This window comes from Cervus canadensis, chromosome 25 (assembly GCF_019320065.1).
Source record: "Cervus canadensis isolate Bull #8, Minnesota chromosome 25, ASM1932006v1, whole genome shotgun sequence".
Classification (NCBI taxonomy): Eukaryota; Metazoa; Chordata; class Mammalia; order Artiodactyla; family Cervidae; genus Cervus; species Cervus canadensis.
The window spans coordinates 12,277,668-12,299,085 of NC_057410.1; the positions used below are offsets into that span (position 1 = coordinate 12,277,668).

Below are 21,418 nucleotides of genomic sequence, written 5' to 3' on the forward strand. Positions count from 1 at the left end.
AGTAAACATTCTCTTTAGGACAAAACTGCTTAGTCTTGTTCCCCTTTCTTGAGATATGGATTGTGTCCTGACCTTGTGACTAACATTACCCCTTGTTCCCTTGGTAACGGTTGCTGTACGTTTAGTTTTCTGATCTCTATCATTCCCGAAAGAAGTTTCTTGTACCACAGCCTATATATACTCATAGGGAAATCATTAAAGCACCTTTGCTCCATCAGAGCTTAGGTCCCCGGGTCTTTTTTGTCTCTTTCTCTCTTTCTTTCTCTCTCTCTCTTTCTCTCTTTCACTTTCTTATCGTCGACTCCGCACCACAAGGTTCCGGTCCATTAAAGGAGCCCAACAACATCAAGCATAGTATGATATGAGAAATGCTTGTGATTTTTTTTTATTGGTGACAAAATCACAGTTATTGTTAATACTTTGTGGTTTGTTGCCTGTATTCATAATTGAAGGAAAAGCTAAATTTCAGTTAAAAGGCAGTGAGAATAAAGATAGACAGTTTTTTTCCCACCCAAATTAATGGACCCCCTGAATTCTATCCAAGGAGTTTTTGGGCATCCATGGATCCCAGGTTAAGAACTTCTGCACTAGAGATACATGAGTACAGTATACTGATCTTTTCTGGGATAGAGGTGAGCTGATTCGTAAACATGCATTCTATTTAACAGATAGATTTCAATGTGTTGTTCTCTAGCTTTGAATTTGTGCACAGAAGCATGCTTTTTCACTGAGAGATCGGGCTGTCTTGGGCAAAATTTGATGTGAATGAAATGTGCCTCTTCCCCATCTCTCACAGTTTATGGGGCTCAGATTACTTTAAAATACTGAAGTACCTTATCTATATCAGGATAGTGGGCAAGAGGAGATTTTAGATCCTTTTCATTTTTAGCCACACCAGAAATTTTCTTACAAGATGTTTGGTAGAATGAGTCTAGGTTGTCCTCCTCCTTCCTTTCTCACTGTCTACCATTTCTGATCCACAGTCATATAGAAATATTCCTTTAAGTTTGAAACCTGCTTAGCCAATTAAGTCTATAGATGGTGCTTGCAGGGAAGTATCAAGGTAAATGATGTTTTTAGGGATGTTAACTTGGGTCTGATCTTATGTTATTATATAATCAGTTAAGGAAACAAAAAAATATGACTTTAGAAATAAGGAGAAAATTGATCAAGACCATGATAAAGGCTTAAAATGCTTATGTTAGACCATGTAGAGTGATGTGTATGTTGTCTGACACAGTTTCCAGTTGTAGAATCTTTGTTCTGTGGTATGTGGCAGAGTAATGAAACCTGGTATGGAGTAGTAGAAAGAAAGAAACACTGGACCAAGAGTCAGAAGACCTGGTCAGTTTCTTTACTTCTCATATGGTTTATGAAATATCAGAAGAAAGAGAACGTACTCCTAAAAGTACATTGTAAACTGTAAAATATTTAACCATATGTGTATGATACAGGGTGATTATTTGGTTACTTACTGTATACATTACATTGGTATCTTTGAGGGCTTATTTCATGCATTGAGCTCTCCCCAGCTGTCACGTAGATGTAATTAATTGGTCATTATCTTCCTCATCTGTGATGACCTCAGGTTATTGAGGTATATGGTATCCAGCACTATTTAGTAAATGACTCCAGGTCACTGCTGTATTTTAATTGATGTTTTTGATTCTGCAGCTTTTTATTGTTATCATTGGTTTTGCATTTTGCTGCCTTTTACTTTCTTCCAAATAAGTAATACCTAGATATCTGGGCAAAGGAGAAGTCTGCCCTCCCCCACCCCTGGCCGGAGACTCGTTTTAAAGTTTAAGTAAATCAGAAACAGTGTTTCTACTTCCGTCAAATTAAAAGGAGAACATATAAAATCAGCTCTTTTCTTTTTTAAGAGTATAGGATGGTTGTTATTTAGATGTGGTTATTGATGTGGTTGTTGGTTGTTTAACCCTCTTCAGATAAATGAGATGTTACTGAGTGTATTTGAAACTAACATTTAATTTTCTTTAATGCTCAGAAATCGTATTTCTGTTTCAGGTTATATTTTATCTTGGCCAGTATATCATGGCTAAACGATTATATGATGAAAAACAACAACATATTGTGTATTGTTCAAATGATCTTCTAGGGGATTTGTTTGGAGTGCCAAGCTTCTCTGTGAAGGAGCACAGGTAAGTCTTTAGTCTATAAAATGCCAACTGGGCAAACGTTTCAGTTCACCTCCGTCTTCACACCATTTTGTCAGAGAAAATTGTTAGAATATGTGTAAAAGATAACTGAAGTTTAATTTCTTAGTATTACAGCATATTGTTCGAGAACCTGAGTTCTGGAATTTTACAGGCTTGGGTTTAAGACCTAGCTCAGTCATTTACTAGCAGTTAAATTAGGTAAATTGGGTTAAGCCTTAAGTTTCCCCTGAATATGAAGTAGGAATAATATAAATATCCTAGAGGTTATAAGGAAGCAGTGTGTTAAAAAAAAAAAAGTGTTTGGCACATGGAAAGCATTTAAGTATTAGCTACAAGTTACTGTATATTAAAAAAAATATTCTTGTAATCATTTCCAAAGACAATCTTTATATTGTCTTGTGGTTAAAGGCTTAAATTTGAGCTCTAGTTACTTTGGAGATCTTTTTCTTTGTCATATACCATTGTGACCCTTAATCAGCTGCATTTAACCCAGGTAACATTTCTAGAATTGTTCTACTGGGAATTGAAGACCCTTTTTTCAGTCATTCTTACTTTACATTTGGAATTCCTTTCATTTGGTTTAGGATAGTTAGTCTCTTTGCAGTGTCTTAATTAATGGGGTGAATACTTTTCACCTGAAACATTTAACTAGCTTCTAGTATTTAAGGCTCAATAATATTATAGATAAAAAGATAATTAAGTTGGGATATTTATAACTTTAAAACAACTTCACACTTAAAAATATATATTCATTATTAAGATGAGAGAGAGAGAAAGCTAAGGACATTAAGAGAGAAAGCTAAGGACAGGGAAGAAGTGACTACAGTTTGTCACCAAAAGGTATTTTTACTTATCATTTTGATACTATGCACAGACATGTTTGAACTGTTGTGAATATACTTTATTTGATTTCATCTTGCTGTTAAACTAAGGTAAGCATCTTCCCACTGACAAACCGTTTATGTTTAATATTTTATTTTATATTTGGCCTTGGCATATAAGCTTTAATTTTATAAAATAAATAACTTGATAATTTTGCACTATATTAAGTTTTGATAATGTTTGGAGCTGTAATTTCTGATACTGAAAGTACAGATTTAAAATTATTTTTGACTTGAAGTCTAATGTGTTAAGGTTAAACACTTGTGAAACTACTGACTTGGGAATGAGATATGAATAGGAATATTGGTTTTTGTGAGTTTAAGGCGCTTATATTATTAGTCCCAAGGATGAAAACAATTAGCTGGGATTGGCACTTTCCCCTTAACCTTGAGAATTAGAAATGTCTTGTGACCAATAAATGTTCTGTAAAATCATTAATTGATTTAAAAAAAGAAGTACCATGACTTCATTGAGTACTGGCATAAGTGAATTGTTTCCTTATGTTCCAGGAGAGCAGAGATTTGTTTTTATTTCCTTCTTTGTTTTCCCCAGTTTCTAGAACAGTGACTAGTAGTCAGCCTGTATTAAATGACTGCATACTGTTTCATCTTTTAATTTTCAGATCAAGAAAGAAAATCCATTAGATGATTGATCCAAGGTTGATGAAAGTCAAAACTATAAATCAAGTTCCTATGTATTGGGTTTTACATAACCTACTATCTTTTTAAGGCAGTCTGCTTTTATGCCCAGAGCTAGATAATTTCTGTTTGAAAATAAGAATGTTAACCTGCCTTATGTGTTCATACCAGTTTTTGTGGACTTCTGCTAAAGTCTAAACAGTGCATGTTTCAGGAAATGGAGATGGGAAATCTTTGATCTAGGGAGACCTTAGTGATTATTAAAAATGACTGTATGTAAATCAGTGTGCAGCTAATTATTTTGGTGCTTTTTAGTGTCTAGGAGTTTATCAGTACTTGAATGTAATAATTTAAAATTTGGGTTGTAGTGTGATAGTTTATACTAATATACAGTTAAAAATCCTATTCAGCCCAGTTTAATATATTTTTATTTTAAAATGTACATCTTTTTTTCTCTATAAGGAAAATATATACAATGATCTACAGAAATTTGGTAGTAGTCAGTCAGCAAGGTAAGTTAATTTTGAATGCCATAAACCATATACTATAAAAATATCTTAAAGACATTTTGTGGATGTGCAGACATTTTATAATTGTGATTCTCTTTAAAAGTTGCTCTAATTGTATATTTAGTTATAGTCAGGGTGTGATAAATTTAACAGGAAGATATACATATGAACACAAATAACATAATGCTAAGTTTCTCGTGCACATTTGCACTATATCCTATTACATAAATTTAAACCTTGGGATGTGAGGTTAGAATTTATTTTGAAAGGTAGATAATTTCAAAAGATTCTGCATGGTAGACACATAGTCTAACCTTGAAACATGTATTCAAAGACTTTGGGAAGTAATCCAGCTACCTAGGTAGGACCATTTGAATGTAAGGGCCCTTTTCTTGTGTGTTTTTTATAATAGACAAAGCTTTGTTTACCAGTTTTTTCAGGTGAGTGCCATTTTACTTCCCTTCCTTTAGATGTAGTTCTTAACTGGTTATGTTTGGGTTACATAACCTGTTGATAATCTGATGAAAGTGCTAGGTTCTTATTCCTTAAAAATATACCTAAACATATAGAGTGATATTCTGGTAAATGTTTAACAGTCCAGTCTCCAGGGAAAGAGCCTTGATTTGTGGTTACTGGTTTTCATGATATAAATACTCTAACCTTGACCGTTTTCAACTACAAACATGGGGTTAGGAAGAAATGTACATTTGGCTTGGGAGTGCTGGTAGGAGCTGGCTCCAATATACCACAGACTTCTCAAAGTCCATTTTTGGTCTGTAATTAAGAACTGTTCTCAGAAGCTTGTTTACTTTCCAGAATGAACTGACCACCCCTTTGAGCTCCTGTTGTTCCGTATTAGATTTTATTGTTATATTACTTTGTTACCTTACTTGCTTATACATTTGTGTTCTATTCTTCTATTCAGGTTTGCGATCTGCGTCACATAGTACAGTGTTTAGAAATAAGGTCTTCTAGTAAATGTGTTGAATTGAACACCTGTTCTTCCAAAGTTAGGATTTAAGACCCAGAAAAGGGCATCACCATCTTATCCTAGAATAGAAGTAATTATTAGGCTGGTAACTTGAGATTTTGTTTTACAGAGCACTTTTTGAAATCAAATGAAGGCAAATAAACAACTACAGTATCTGTTGTAGTATTTTCAGTTTTCTGAAGTATTATCCCTGATGTATTCATTCATTTAAATAAACCTTTGTTGATTGCTAGGAAAATTGTATTAATGAGATGGTAACCTGTACGTTATTTCGATTATGAGTTTGTTTCAGGTTTTAGTTTACCTAATTAACTTCAGGACTCCTTTGTCATTGTTCTCAACCTTACTATACTTAGCGCTTCCCTTTTATTATGTCTGTTTTATAACATTTCTTACACTAAAACAAAATGTAACCTATTCATTTGGACAACTTAAAATCAATATACCTTTACCCATAATACAAAAGAGAAACTTTTTAATGATAATGCATATCATTTCAAAATGTTAATACTCAGACCTGGCTTCACTGTTAAGGTGAAATGTTTCTAAGGGAGTAGTGAAGGGTATTTGATTATGATCTTTGGTGATTGTATATATTCCATATCTGAAATTTTGACTTGCACTGTGGGTCTATACGTCCACATACAAACTAAACCTACCTACCTGAAAGTTACCCACTTCAGTTCGTTATTTTCCCATTCACATCTGTTCATCATCTGAAGTTTCTCCTTGGTGAATGATACACCACCCATTTATCCACCCAAGGTAGAATCTTGGAATCTTTCTGGACTCCTTTCTTCCTTGCCTTGTGTATTAGACACCAGGTTTCTGTTGGTTTTTACCTTTCTTAATTTCTCTGGAATTGGCCTTTTTTCCATGTCTTAGTTTAGGCTTTTCATGTGTGTAATTGCAGTTGCTAACACTGGTTTCACTGCCCTGTTCTCTTCTATTTTGGCAGAGTGAGTTGTCACTCCTTTGCTTAAAGTGACCATTTAGGGGTTCCTCATTACTCGTTGGCCAGAATACTTGCTGTGAACTAGCAGATCAAGTTTATTTCTTAGGTTAAACTTTTTTAATGGTGAGTGGCTGCAGCAGTGCCTTAGGGAGGAATGTGAAGTATTAGCTGAGAAGGATGCAGTGATTTGCAGTTGGTGGCATGCATACTGCTTGTTGATATCTTTGTGCTGTTTAGCAAGACATGCAGGATCCTTGATGATCCTGCTTACATTCCCATAGTAATGAGTACCTGTAGTTCTACAGCGGACACAGGTGGTTCACTTCTGGATGCTTTTTTCACACAGGGCTCCCTCAGTCTGAAATAGCCTTTCCCAGTTGTATTTCCACATATTCAATTATGAAACCTTTCCTGATTCTTTGTTACTCAGACCTTGCCTTATCTCTGCCAAATAATCATTACTCCATACTCCCATCTTCTCCATTAAATTTACTTCTTTTAGTGTGTTTATTGTACTTTATGAGGATTCTTATGTATCTTCTATATTAAAATGAATTGTCTATTTACATCTCTAGTATCCAGCACAGGATGGCACTTGGGAGACTACAGGTTCAGTGTTGGTTGAAAGTTAAACCATATAAGGAGTTTGTCCTAGATAGCATCTACTGCGTAGCCGTTCCTTTCCTAGTTTGTGATTCTTTGTTTTTATTTTCTCTTGGAACCATCAGATTCAGGCACGTCTATGAGTGAAAACAGGTGTCACCTTGAAGGAGGGAGTAATCAAAAGGTAATATTGATACAAACTCATTCTACTATGATGTTTCTTGAAAATTGGGGAAGGTTGTTTAAAACGATGTTTTTCTAGCTTCCTGGTGTTATAAGTTGTGGGTTATTTTGTTTGTTTGTTTCTCCCTTGAATGCTTAGGACCTTGTGCAAGAGCTACAGGAAGAGAAACCTTCATCCTCAGATATGGTTTCTAGACCGTCTACCTCATCTAGGAGGAGAGCAGTTAGTGAGACAGGTACATATGAATATTTAATTGGCACTTTCAAACTGCTTTTCGTTTTTCATTTTTTACTGATACTAGTACGTTTAGACTTAAATTGTGCTTTTTTTGGTTTATGTGAATGAATTTCTGAGGTTCTTATTTTTATATGATTTAGTTGGCTTAAAAATTGTTTTCTTAGCAACATGTTTCTGGTTGACTACAGCAGGCACAGTTTACTGTGTCCTGTATTTTATAGTCGGCTCTCTGCTAGTCAACATAATAGAGGACAAGGATTTAAACTGTTTTAGTCATCATTCTTAGTCACCTTAACAGTTAAAGTATTTGTTATTTCTAATAAATAAAACATAGCAATGAGTTTAAAAACAGAAAGTAGCATCTTAGAAATGAAGATGAGGTAAAAATAGCTGAGAGCATTTTTAACAGAGAAAAGAATAGGGGGAGGAGGCTGTTACCCAGTGAAAGTCATAATAACTAAAACTGTGTATTTCAAGTGAAAAAAAAGAATTTAGCAGATCACTGAAGTTATGTAGATAAACTCAGGGTAGAGTTTTGTACAAGAGGGCAAAGGGCAGAAAGTGTAGAGGATGTCTTACTAAATACATAGGACTAGAACAAATGGTTAGTTATTTGGGGCTGGGAGTGGGCTGGAGTGGGAATCAAATTACATCTGTACATTATGCCAAAATGAATACTCAATGAGTTTAAAAGATAAATTAAAAATTACAACATACTGACATAGATTCACTTTTAAAATTCGACTGTTAATATTTTTATTATATTAAAAGTTTCCAAAAATCAGTAAGAAAAATATTAAAAATCAAAATTGCAAATTTCATAGTAAATACAAATGACTAATAAATAGGAGGAGGAATAGATTTTAGTGATTTAGCTTTATAGACAACAAAAAAAATACAAAAAAGATGTCTTTTCTGGTCTTTCAAATTAGCAAAGATAATTTTTTTTTAAATTCTTGCTAACTTACATTGTTGACACTAATACACCGGTGGTACATCAGTTAGTATAAATTGGTTGACCTTTATGAATTATAAAAAGGCTTGGGGTCCTTAACATTATCATGGTTAACTCCACTTCTAGGAATTTCTCTTAAGGATATAGTCAGAAATTCAAAGATTATATGTAGAGATATTAATTAAAGCATTATGCATAGTTGAAAACATACATGATGCCAGAGAATGTCATCACTGTAGTCCAGACCATTGTTATCTCTTACCTGGGCCACTGCAGCAGCTTCTGATTTTTTGTTTCTAGTTACTGCTGCTTCTGTCCTTTACCATAGTACCAAAAGGGATCATAAAAGGTAAACTGGATTGTGTGATGCCAGATCCCCGTTAGCTATTTTGAAGCTATTAACCTTCAAATAAAACCCACACTTTTACATTGGCTTGCAAGGCCTAATCTATTTTTATTCTGGTTTTTGGCCTTTTCCCCTACCTTCACTGTGTTTCAGCTGCATTGATTGTTTGGTTCTCAAACAAGTCAAAATTCTTTCCAGCTTGCACCAGTTTTTTTTCTTTAGAAATTCTGTCTCAGCCTTGCAAGACCCAACTCCTCATTTTAAAATTTTTGCTTAGTTATTACTCTGTCAGAGAGGCTGCCTCTAACCACCCAGAAAAGTAGATCCCTTTTTGTTACTCTTTTCCTTGGTACCCACTTGTTTTCCTTGATAGCACTCATTATGTAAATGGTTGTGTAAATGGTTGTGTTTTGGTTGCCTTGATGTTTGAATGTAAACCTCCTCTGGTGGTAGGGATGATGGCTGACTTCACTTTTACACCCACTGCCTAGCACTGTGCCAGACAGAAGCCAGTGCTCAGATTTGTGGACTAAAATAGTTCAGTTATGATGAACATACATTATGGACACTATATTCTCAGGCATTAAAAGTAATGTAAAAGAATATTTAAGAGAAAACAGCTCCTGGTGGGCCTTTTTTAGTGGTTCTGCAATTCTATTTTAGTGGTGAGGAGTTGATGCTTTCATTGCTAGGGCCTGGGTTGGATCACTGGTTGGGAAACTGAGATTCTGCAAGTCATGCAGTGCAGCCAAAAAAAATTAGAAAACAATCCCAAATTACACATACAGTGAGATATAGGTATGTTTAAGAAGAAATAAATTTTTTAAATGACAGCTGGAAAATTAATAAAGTGTTAACAGTAGTTATCTCAATAGTAATATTACAGATGATTTACCTTTAAATTTCTATTTCTCAAGAGATTTCTACAATAAGTAATATAATACTTTGATAATCAGAAAAAGCCCCAAATGTTATTTTTTAATAGAGTTAAAAAAATATTCTGGACTTTGAAAAAATGTGGATCAACAGCATGGTTTTAGCCTTCTAGCCCACATCTTTCAGTCAAGGTCACCTTTTCTAATAGTATAAACATGATTAAGAACTTCTGTCAGAAACTTGTGATCTTAGAGGATATAAATGTGTTTTGGGAAATCAGAGGAAGAAGAGATTACTTCTGACCAGGAAGGTGAAGAGAGGGAAATGGAATGAGCAGAGGTGTGAGTTGTACCTGTTTCACGCATACAGAATAGGATTATATTTTATTAAATCTCATAACCCTTTTAGGTACTTAACATGTAAGGCTGCAGTGAGCACCCTTGCACATGTGTTTTTAAATGATTGTGCAGGTATTATCTACAATAGAAAAACTGCCATAAAATGTTAACTGTTTTGGATTTTTACCAGTAGTGTATAAAAAGACCTTTCTCCCAAATCTCTCGAGACTGCTTCTCATTTTGGTTTTTGTCATTCTCATGGCTGGAAAATGGTATCTCATTTCAGTTTGCATTTCTTTGATCACTAGAATGTAAGCCATTTTTTCATGTTTATTAGTCATTTGTGTTTTATGAATTGAACTGTCCTTTGACTTTTTAAAAATTTTGTCTTTTACTTGATTGGCAGGAGGACTTTGTGTAAATGGATATTAACCATTTTCTAATATATATTGCAGTTCCTTTTTAGTCTGACATTGCCTTTTCATTTTTATTTATTGTATTTTATATTGTTACTGAGTTTTAATTAACATAACCTAATCTTGATAATTTTTTTCTTGAGAGCTTTGTAGTGTTACATTATACTTTCCCGCCCTTCCCATTCTTATATAAAAGTAGTTGGATGGTTTTGTTCTTTGTGTTTGATTTTTTAATCCACTTGGAGTTTATTTTTATGTCTGGTATGAGGTAGGACTCTCATTTATATTCCTGACAGATTTGGTAACATGCTGAATTTAAGTTAATTTCTTATTTAAAATAAAATGGATCAGGGACTTTCTTGGTGGTCCAGTGATTAAGACTATGAGCTTCCACTGTGGGGAGTACAGGTTTGATTCCTGGTCAAGGAACTAAGTTCGTGTGTGTCACCTGGCCCAGTAGATAAATAAATAAGCCACATGGCCAAATAAATAATAAATGGACCAATTTTGCTAATTGTGATTCCTGTTAAAAATATTGGGTACTAAGGAAACTGAAACATTAAGAATACCTTCTAGGTAAATTAAATAATTTCAAAATCTTTTAAAGTTTGACAGAAAAATTCTAAGACTGGTTAGTAAAAACTCTAGATGGATTAAATTAATTGTGACTGGATAAAGTTCTGAAACAAGCTTTAAAAGTTTTTTTAAAATGTAGTGTTCTGCCATCAGTTGGACAGATCCAGTAGGAGTGTTGACTTTTGAAGCATTCATTATTTTTCTGTTTAATTTCATTGAAGCAGTTTTAGTACAGATAGGTAACTTAAGACAGCTCAATGTTTAAATAAATTACAGTATAGCAATTTAATTGTTTTTCTTTACATATTTAGAAGAAAATTCAGATGAATTACCTGGTGACCGACAGAGAAAGCGCCACAAATCTGATAATATTTCCCTTTCCTTTGATGAAAGCCTTGCTCTGTGTGTAATAAGGGAGATATGTTGTGAAAGAAGCAGTAGCAGTGAATCGACAGGAACTCCATCAAATCCGGTAATCCTCTAAAGTCTAGCTCTGGCATTCCTAATAGGCATTCAGACAGAATGTACATGTATGACGTATGATTGCTGCTATACACTTGGTGAATTTTTTTTCTTTCAAATGAAACTATAGATCTTCCCTACTCCTAACCCAGGTTTGGCGAAAAAGGTGGAAGATAATGGAGTTGCACTGGAGTGTGTTGCTAAAATTGGTACCAATGTTAATAGTTTCTAATGTCACCCTACATATTGGAGAATCTGTGGGCCGCTGCACCAAAGATAATCTTAGAATTCTAAACAATTTTGTCTTGAGTATTTATAGTAAAAACACCTTATTACAGCTCTCAGCTGTAATTTGATCTTCACATTTGCCATATGTAGGTCTAGACATCAGGGAAAGTATTTACTAAGGCCATGAAATATTTGTATATTATTGCATGGATGATGGAAAAATATCAGTACTTTTTGATTACTGATAGAATAATTCCAAAGTATTAGCCAGCATTAGTGTTTTTAAGAAACCACTGAAGGAGGGTTTGTAAAGAAGTTTTTGCCAACAGGAACACTTAACAAATGGAATATTTTCTTGTCGTTATACATTTGTCTTTAAAATGAAATTAAAATTGGAATCTTTATTTGTGATATGGCAATGTCTCATGGCCATTCTCTATATTAGTGATCGTTTTATAGTTTTATAGAATATAAGAACTGAACCAATTATTATAGTAATCATGTTCTTTTTATGTATTCTTGTTACTTTATTATCTTTGAATTTTTTTCTTCTAAAGCAGGGATTTTATTGATAGAGATGCACCCTCTAGATTTAATGTTCAGTAGAGCTGTTACTTGTATAGGCCACTAGATGGCATGATGAACTCTCCTCCAAGAGCAAGTTCTTCATTCGGTAGATATTTGTGCCTTTTCTGTGACAGGTTTCTTTTGGCAGTAATGATACAGTAGTAGTCAAGGTAGATATGATCCTTGCCCTTGTTGGGAGATAGGTCATCAGCAATCAAACAAATAATTTAAACAGTCAATAAATGCTGTGAGAGAAGAAATAGATTCTTGAGAGCAAATATGTGTGATTTAAAAATTGAATCCACCCTGGTAGCTCAGACGGTAAAGCGTCTGCTTACAATGCAGGAGACCGGGTTCAATCCCTGGGTTGGGAAGATCCCCTGGAGAAGGAATTGGCAACCCACTCGAGTATTCATGCCTGGAAAATCCCGTAGACCGAGGAGCCTGGTAGGCTACAGTCCATGGGTTCACAAAGAGTCTGACACGACTGAGTGACTTCACTTCACTTACTTAAACTTGATGTGTCACGAACTTCATGTTTGGATGATTTTATTCCTTACAGATACTTTTAATACAATAACTATGCCCCATTTAAACTTACAGTCTTTGTTAAAGTTGTTTCAGAATTCTAGCTAAGTGATATTAAAAGGTTTTGTTCATTCTACCCGGAATACTGCCTTGTAACCAAAGCAGTGTAGAGGGTACTTTTTTTGTTAGTCCTATTATATGCTCTCTTCTAAAAATCCTCTTTATTAAAATAAAGTTGTGTTGTTTTTCAGGTGAAGTCCCGAGTTGTGAAAGCTTTTGGTTGGGTTGATTTTTTTTCTTTCCCTCTTCATTTTGGCTCATCTCACATGAGGTGGTTGTCTGGTGTTGTCATTCATCAGTTTGTGAAGGGAGCTAAAGGAAAGTGCCTTTGCTTCCCATCTTTTTTTTCTTTTGAGTTCAATATATTGGAACTAAGGGCTGTATTCTAGGCTCTATACTAGGCAAATACCATATTTTGTCACCTGAGCAACCTCAAACTCCATTTATAGATGGGAAAACTAAGACTTGGGGTTTCAAATAACTTTAGATCACATAACTAATAATTGTCACAATCGAAATTCAAAAAAACAGATTTTAATATTTTTCCAGATCAAGGCTGTCTGATGCTGTTTAAATACACAGTGTTTAAAAGTTTCTAGGTTTTTGTTTTATGAACATCAGGTGGAACTTTTGAAAACTGCCTTAAATTTTGCTTTCTTCATAGAACCCCTTAGGTAGGCATGGGCCAACTTTTTCTGTGAAAGGATGGATGGTTACTGTATTCTGATTTGACTTAAGATTTTAGTGTGATTGTTAATAGAGGACCCCCTCACTTTTTTTTTAGGAATTAGAACTGCAATTTGAATGTTACTTTTACTATTTTCCTAACATGATTTAAAATATTTTAGTCTTTTGACCTTAGTGGTTATAAAATAATATACCTTGTTTTTATAAATGATTAGTGATCATTTAATCCAAACTCATGTTTCGTGGATGAAATCGTTGTGGCGTTTACGAATTGAATGTGTCTAAGCTTAAAGGCACTTAATGACAAATCTAAAATAAGAATGTATGTATCCTGACTACTAGACCAAAGTACTTTTTCTGTTTCTAGCTTCTGCTTTATGTATGTTCTTACCCTTAGCCACTGATGGCAAATATTACAGGACTGAAGGTCTTAGTTTCTTAGACTGTTAATCAGAATTTTAAAATAGGAATCACATGAGCAGATACAAAATTTTTAAAATAAATTTTAAAAATTATATATGAAAGCTCTTCCAAAGAAATTCTCAAAGTTCATTAAATATAAATCATAATTATTGTATGTGTTATAACTACTAGCATTAAGATATAAAGATGATTAGAAATTGTCTTAACTCTTAAAGTATGTGTAATTCAGATAAACATGCATGCAAAATTATGTTTTGTATAATTTGTGTGTGAAAATAATATATGAGTTATTAAAGGTGGGAGTGTTTTTTTAGTATTGACAAAGCCTTTGGCAAAAAAGAATGAGCAGGGTTTGAAAACTCAAGTCATTCCAGTTAGGGAGGAATTGTGTGGAAGTTGAAGTTTGGTCTAGAAAACAATCCGGATCTGGCTAATTTTTCATATTTAGTGAAGGGGAAGCAGTGTGTTTAGTTGGAGAAAATATGAAAATGTTAATATAGATGTTACTGTATGTACCTTGAATGCCAAGGGAATTTGGCCTTTTTCTTTTTTTTTTTTTTTATTAGTTGGAGGCTAATTATGGCCTTTTTCTTAAATGGAGTTTTGAACAGAGAAAGTATTTATGTAGTCGTAACTCAGAAGCTTAACCTAGTGTAGAATGGGACTGAGGGGAAATTCGGTGCACAGAGGATGAGTTAAGAAGCTGTTACAGGTAATGTCCGTTAAGTCATCTTTTTCTTGCCCCTGATTCTAGGATCTGGATGCTGGTGTAAGTGAACATTCAGGTGATTGGTTGGATCAGGATTCAGTTTCAGATCAATTCAGTGTAGAATTTGAAGTTGAGTCTCTTGATTCAGAAGATTATAGCCTTAGTGAAGAAGGACAAGAACTCTCAGATGAAGATGATGAGGTAGTTTGTTTCTTTTCTCTGATTATATTCTAAAATTCTTATATATGTTCCATATTCATTAACTGAGATTAAAATAATGTTATCAGATTTCACATCACAATTTTTGACTCTTGATTTATTCAAACTAGAATATTGGTTTGTGGACTTGAGGCTTTGTAATTCCTTGTTGTCTTATTTATATTTTTAAAAATACAGTGTCAAGAAATCAGTAGGCCTTAATGAACATTATAATGGTCTGCTCCTTTTAAAATTAATCCATTTCTCCTTTTTTCACTGTTAATTTACTTTTTATAAAAATAAAGCATGCAATTAAAGTCACATACTACCACCAGATCTGTTTCCTAGAAATGACCAGCTTGAACATTTCTAGCTATTTCACTGTTACTTAATACTTGCATATTTATAAAACAAAACTGCTTGTATTGAAGTTTTTACTTTATTCATTTTAAACATCCTCTGTGTTGACTTTCTGTGGTAGTGGGTGAGGATTTTATTGTCCTCTATTTCTCTCCCTTTGTATTCACTCATTCCATGTGACCTTTGTCTCAGATTTCTCATATATAGCACAGTTGGACCACGGGTTCCACATCTGCAGATTCAACCAAGTGTAGCTTGGAAATATTCAAGTTAAAAAAAAAGATTTCCAGAAAGTTTCAAAATGCAAAACGTGAATTTGCTCTGACCCATCAACTGTTTACATAGCATTCACGTTGCATTTACAACTTTTTACATAATACTTACATTGTATTAAGTATTATAAACAATCTAGAAATGATTATATTATAGAGGAGAATGTGCATAGGTAGTATGCAAATACTGTGCAGTCCTACACAAGGGACTTAGGTGTCTGCAGATTTAGGTATCCTCAGAGGGTCCTGGAACCAGTCTTCCCATAGATACAGAGGGACGACTGTAGTCCATATTGTTTGTTTAGGACTTACCACTGACAGGTCTTACTGGTTGAAGAAGAAAGGTGGTGAATCGATGCTAATGTTGTTTTGTTTGTTTTAGGTATATCGAGTTACTGTGTATCAGGCAGGCGAGAGTGATACAGATTCATTTGAAGAAGATCCTGAAATTTCCTTAGCTGTAAGTATACATTTATTTTTTTCAAGGAATCAAAAAATAGCTTTGAGATCAAGATTTAAAAAAATATATCTAGTCTCCTACTTCTTGACATAACTTTTATAAACAAAATTGTGAAGTTTTAATGACTTTTGAAGTATTTTTGTTCTTTTATTGGATTGGAGTCTGTTGCTACTCTTTTTAGTTTTTTTGTGTGTGCTGGAATTTGAACTTTTAAAGAACTGTATTATGGAAGATTTTGAGTATATGTAGCATAGAGAATAGTGCAGTGTATCTCCTTTATACTTATCATTCAGTTCTAACATTTACTGACAGTTTGCCAGTCTTACCAAATATAAATATTTTCATATTAATTTGTATTAGAAAAGACAAGATTTTCTATTAAAGAAATTTGGACTTAAACATTTACATTATGCCTCAGAGTTCTTGAGGTATTGAATGTGTATTTTTAAAATTAAATATTGTTGTTTAATTTTTGTTTTTAATATTGCCTTTTATTTAGGTAGGAAATCTCATTTTTCTCTTTTCTGAGATAGAAACAGTGACTAATTATCCAGTTAAAGCAAAAGAGAAATTGTAAAATTTTAGGAAAATACTATACTATGTTAGAAAATAATTCATGTAATTAATTGATTCATTTGATGTCAGGTTGAATTAAATATTTTAGACATAGGTCTTAATTTATCGAACTCCTGAAGTGCGTGTACTCAGTCATGTCCGGCTCTTTGTGACTGCGTGGACTGTAGCCTGCCAGGCTTCTCTGTCCATGGGATTTCCTAGGTAAGAATATTGGAGTGGGTTGCTGATTCCTTCCTCCCGTATTATAAGACCTTTGTCTTTGGTTTGATCATTTAGTAGAGCGCTGCTTTTACAACTTGAAAGAACCAGTGTGGAAGGATGATTGGTCTCGACCTTTATTGCTAATATCTTATGTCATTTGTCAGGCAACTTAAAAATGGTATATTATTCATGGCAAGATAAACAGGACCTCTATGGCAAGTTTTACATGTACAGTGTTTCAAGCAAGAACAGTGCTTCTGTTAAGGCAGGGAGATGAGGATAGTTCAGTGAAGAGGCTTGTGATGTGGAGTTTGTTATCCATATTGCATCGTGGGTGGAAAGATTTGGGAAATAAAGTTGAAATATAGATGAAGCAGTGAGCAGTTACAGAGATGAGAACCCAGAAGAGGATAGACAAGTAAGGGCATGCGTTTTGGCTAGTGACAAGGATGGCAGAGTTCAGCTAGCGGTGATTGCTGAGAACGTTTAGCATTTCCTTTGTGGGTGAAGTTAGGGAACACCCATTTGAGCCCTGGTTTTATAGAACTTCTAAAAGGGATTTAATCAATGGCATACTGGATAATAGTTTTGTCTAGATTGATATGGTGAACTCTGGGCAAAGTATCAGATTTGAGCTTTTAAGGGAGTAGAGTGGGTATAGGCCTCTACAGAGAAGATCTCATAGCATAGCGCTTGGCTTAAACTCAATGAGGTGGTGCAGTGGTAAAGAATCTGCCTGCCAGTGCAGGAGACGGAAGAGATGTGGGTTCGATCCCTGGGTTGGTAAGCTCCCCTGGAGTAGGAAATGGCAACTTGCTCCAGTGTTCTTGCCTGGAAAACTCCATGGACAGAGGAGTCTGGTGGGCTACATACAGTCCGTGGCGTCACAGTGAGTTGGACACAACTGAGCACACACAGACTGTATGTCCGTTTCTTAGGGATTCCCAGGTGGGTCCTGCCAGTGCAGGAGATGTGAGATTGACCCCTGGGTCAGGAAGATCCCCTGGAAGAGAAAATGGCAATCCACGCCAGTATTCTTGCCTTGAAAATCCCATGGACAGAGGAGCCTGATGGGCAATAGTCCATGAGGTTGCAGAGTCGGACACGACTGAGCACACACACTAAATGAACCAACCGTATCTGTAACTTTATAGGTACATGTTAAGGTCATGGTGAATACGTTTTTCATTTTAGAATTTTTCAGCATAGTTTGGCTGGAAAAAATAGGTATTTACAAGATCATGTTTGAGGACTTATTTTATATAAAACATGAAATGCTGAAATTTGAGTTGTCTGATAAACATTTTGCCTTAGACATATTGAACAAGTTGGTAGCATTGCTGGATTGGTTATTGAAGGGTTATAGAAGCTAACTCTCTTGTTTCCTTGAAGGACTATTGGAAGTGTACTTCGTGCAATGAAATGAATCCTCCCCTTCCACCTCATTGCAACAGATGTTGGGCCCTTCGTGAAAATTGGCTTCCTGAAGATAAAGGAAAAGATAAAGGGAAAATGTCTGAGAAAGCCAAACCAGGAGACTCGATGCAAGAAGAAGAGGGCTTTGATGTCCCTGACTGTAAGAAATCTACGGTCAGTGATTCTAGAGAATCATGTGTTGAAGAAAATGATGATAGAATCACACAAGCCTCTCTTTCTCAAGAAAGTGAGGACTATTCTCAACCATCGACTTCTAATAGCATCATTTACAGTAGCCAAGAAGATGTCAAAGAGTTTGAGAGAGAAGAAGCACAAGACAAAGAAGAAAGCGTGGAGTCTAGTTTTCCCCTTAATGCCATTGAACCTTGTGTAATTTGCCAGGGTCGACCTAAAAATGGTTGCATCGTCCATGGCAAAACAGGACATCTTATGGCATGCTTTACATGTGCAAAGAAGTTAAAAAAAAGGAATAAGCCCTGTCCAGTATGTAGGCAACCCATTCAAATGATTGTGCTAACTTATTTCCCCTAGTAGACTACCTGTAAAAACAGAATTATATATTATAAGCCTAAAAATTTAGACGTGAAATTTATTTTTTTAGCTGTATCAAAGCAAGAAAATACTTTACATGTAGATTTCTTCCCAATAGTGATTATTCCTTTTAGGAAAATGACTATTCTGTTGCTATTTTATATTTGGCTTTCAGTGTAACTTAGATTGGATTTAGTACCTTTCATGTAAAAAAAAAAAGTTCCTGTGAAAGATTTAATATTTAAATTTTAGATACTCTTAAAGCTTCCAATCCTTCGTTTCTGTAGTCTTTCAGAGACGCTTAAAATACTGTAAGTCTCTTACATAACGATGATTTGGAACCTTTAAGTTGTGAATTTGCTTCTTTTTTTTTTTTTAAGTTGTGAACTTTGAAAGATGCAGACCTGCACTTGGACCCTCAGCCCCTGAGCTCACGAGTCTTTTGTGTGTCGCCGTAAGCATGCACCCTCTGCGGCTGGTGCTTCTGTGTACTGTACACGACTGTGCGGAGCACAGTAGTACAGTATTTTTTTATTTAAAGCTCTGGATGTCCAGAAGCAAGTGTTAGAGCTGGGGTGATGTAGCAGTTACTGCTGAGAAGCCCTAAGTGAGGAGAAGGAAGTGGCAAACCAGTCCAGTAATCGTGCCTGGAAAACCCCATGGACAGAGGAGCCTGGCAGGCTCCACAGTCCATGGGGTTGCAAGCATCACACACGACTTAGCAGCTAAACCATCCACCACTACAAAGTGAATATGTGCCTCATGGTGTCTACAAAGGTTATTTACCATATACAGCAGGAGTAGCTAGTTTTTTTGGGGGAGGGTGGGAGTCAAGGAAGACTTGGGGTTATTTTTTCATTTTATACTTACCCATAATGAGCACTGTTTTGACCAGTCCTGTTAAACCACGAAAATGAATAAAATACTCTAAGTTTCATATGGCCAAGTTAAAGAAAGTACTGAGTGGTAACCGTGGACATGAAAGTGAAAACAGTCGAGAGAGTGGACTGACAAGAGGGAAAAAGTAGCTGAAGAACCAGAGAGGTTCCCGACACAGGAAGTGGCACGGGGCTTTTCTTTGTGGAGGCACCGTCCGTTCTTGAGACCCAGGAGCTAAATGCAGACCAGCACATGAGGCGAGAAGGTTGCCGCTGCCGTTCAGAACGCACTCCAGCGTCACCGTGTCATTTTATGAGGAGGAAAAGCAGCTGCCACCGAGACATCCCTGGGTGGTTCTTCCAAGAGGGTAGACAGAGTTGAGTCCAGTAGGGAACCCGAACCTGTGCGTCAGCGTCAGGCGTGGATGCAACGGCAGCTGGCTTCTCTCCTGGTGCTGGCCGTCCTTCGGCTCGACCGGCTCCCGCCCCCTCTCCCTCCAGTCAGTAACTCTCCTTGCCTAGTCACTTGCTGCCAGTCCTGGGTACCGTCTGAAGTGTAACAGTATAGTCTACTGTTGTAGTTTTTTAAGGTACTGCTCTGTAAGATGAAAAGGATTTTATTTTTTTTTGTTTTTGACATATTATTTGCGTGAAAAGTATTATAAACCTATTACAATATAGTGCTATGTAGCCAGTTGTGTTAGTTGGGTACCTAGGCTAACTCAGTTGAACTAAGGAACATATTGGACTTAACAAATGTGCTCTTAGAACTTGTTTGTATGTAGGGGACTTAGTGCACTCTTTCTAGATAAAAGAAATATTGGTGCTGCATAAGTAGCACTTACATTACTCACTCTCCAGTCTCTTTGATATGGTCAAGGATAGAATAAACAGAAGACTTTGTTTTTATACCAGCTGAAAATGTCATAACCTCTCTAAATTGTCCAAAAATTATACATTATTTTAAGAATGACAGAATCAGAACAAAATTCTAAAATAACTCTCAAACTGTATAGAGTAACATCTTGATCTATATTAAATCTTCAACAGACTAGTGAAAGTAACTTTGATTTACAAGGTCCCAGTGGTTTTCTCCTATATATGATAGTTGTACATAATCGAGTGAGGATAACAAAATCAACTGAACTGTGAGTTTAGGGTAGAACTGAGGGATAGTTTGTACAGCAGTTACAGAGCGTGGTATTAAACTTTAAAAATAATTCCCCTTCACACACACATACGACTTACCCATGTGTAGATAGGTAGGGAATGGCTGAATGGATCAGTACTTTAGCCAGAGTGTTCCTCAAATAGAGTAAAGCTTAATTTGGGGTTTATAATACATAAGCTAGGACTAAGTAGGATTGATCTCTGAGGAGAAAAAGATTATGAACACTGTATAGTCTTCTCCGTAGCTGTGAGTTCCACATCCATGAATTTTAACTTGGTTGGGAAATAGGAAAAAGATTCCAGAAAGTTTCAAAAAGAAAACTTGAATTTGTTGTACACTTTCAACTACATAGCATTTGTGTTATATTAGGTGTTATAAATAATCTAGAGATTTAAAAGTATATGGGAGAAGAACTTTTGCAAAAGTTACGTGCAAACCCATAGTAGTTTGTTTTTTTTTTTTTGCTCTTGTGGTTTTTTTTTTTTTTTAACCATAGTATTTTATATAAGGGACTTGAGCTGCTTCAGATTTTGGTATCCCAGGGATCGGGGGGAATCTTAGAACCAATCCCCTGTGGATACTAAAGGACAGCTGTACATTCAGGATGTATTAGTCAAAAAGTGGTATTTACAAAACATTCGAACTGTTGCAAATAATTTCATTCAACATACACATGCATTACTAATGCAGTCTAGATTGTCTAAATATTTTGATGTAACATATGTATTTATTGATTTACAAATAAAAGATCTACTAAGTGCTTAAGAATTGTTTAAAAAATGTGGTTATTGGCTCTTATAAGCAGTTTTCCCATAATGAGTTTTTTATTCCAGTTTTATTGAGATATAATGGATATATATGTATCCATACTGGATATATATATATCCATATAATGGATATAATGGACCTTGGAAGGACTGATGTTGAAGCTAAAACTCCAGTACTTTGGCCACCTCATGCGAAGAGTTGACTCATTGGAAGAGA

The 21,418-nt window shown here is 35.2% G+C and overlaps 1 protein-coding gene across 6 annotated transcripts in view; it reads left to right on the forward strand.

The window, feature by feature from the left end:
• Positions 1-21,199, forward strand: part of LOC122427080 (solute carrier family 35 member E3) — a 78,947-nt gene extending 57,748 nt beyond the window's left edge. For 4 of the 6 annotated variants that reach the window (XM_043446266.1, XM_043446264.1, XM_043446267.1 and 1 more), the window contains 8 exons: positions 2,029-2,162; positions 4,163-4,212; positions 6,884-6,942; positions 7,081-7,177; positions 10,998-11,158; positions 14,396-14,554; positions 15,563-15,640; positions 17,810-21,199. In XM_043446266.1, coding sequence (XP_043302201.1) covers positions 2,029-2,162; positions 4,163-4,212; positions 6,884-6,942; positions 7,081-7,177; positions 10,998-11,158; positions 14,396-14,554; positions 15,563-15,640; positions 17,810-18,385 — 1,314 coding nt within the window. In that variant the 3' untranslated portion in view covers positions 18,386-21,199. The remainder of the gene's footprint in view (positions 1-2,028; positions 2,163-4,162; positions 4,213-6,883; positions 6,943-7,080; positions 7,178-10,997; positions 11,159-14,395; positions 14,555-15,562; positions 15,641-17,809) is intronic. The other 2 variants (XM_043446265.1, XM_043446273.1) reach the window with 1 other exon arrangement.
• The last annotated feature ends 219 nt before the right edge of the window (positions 21,200-21,418 follow it).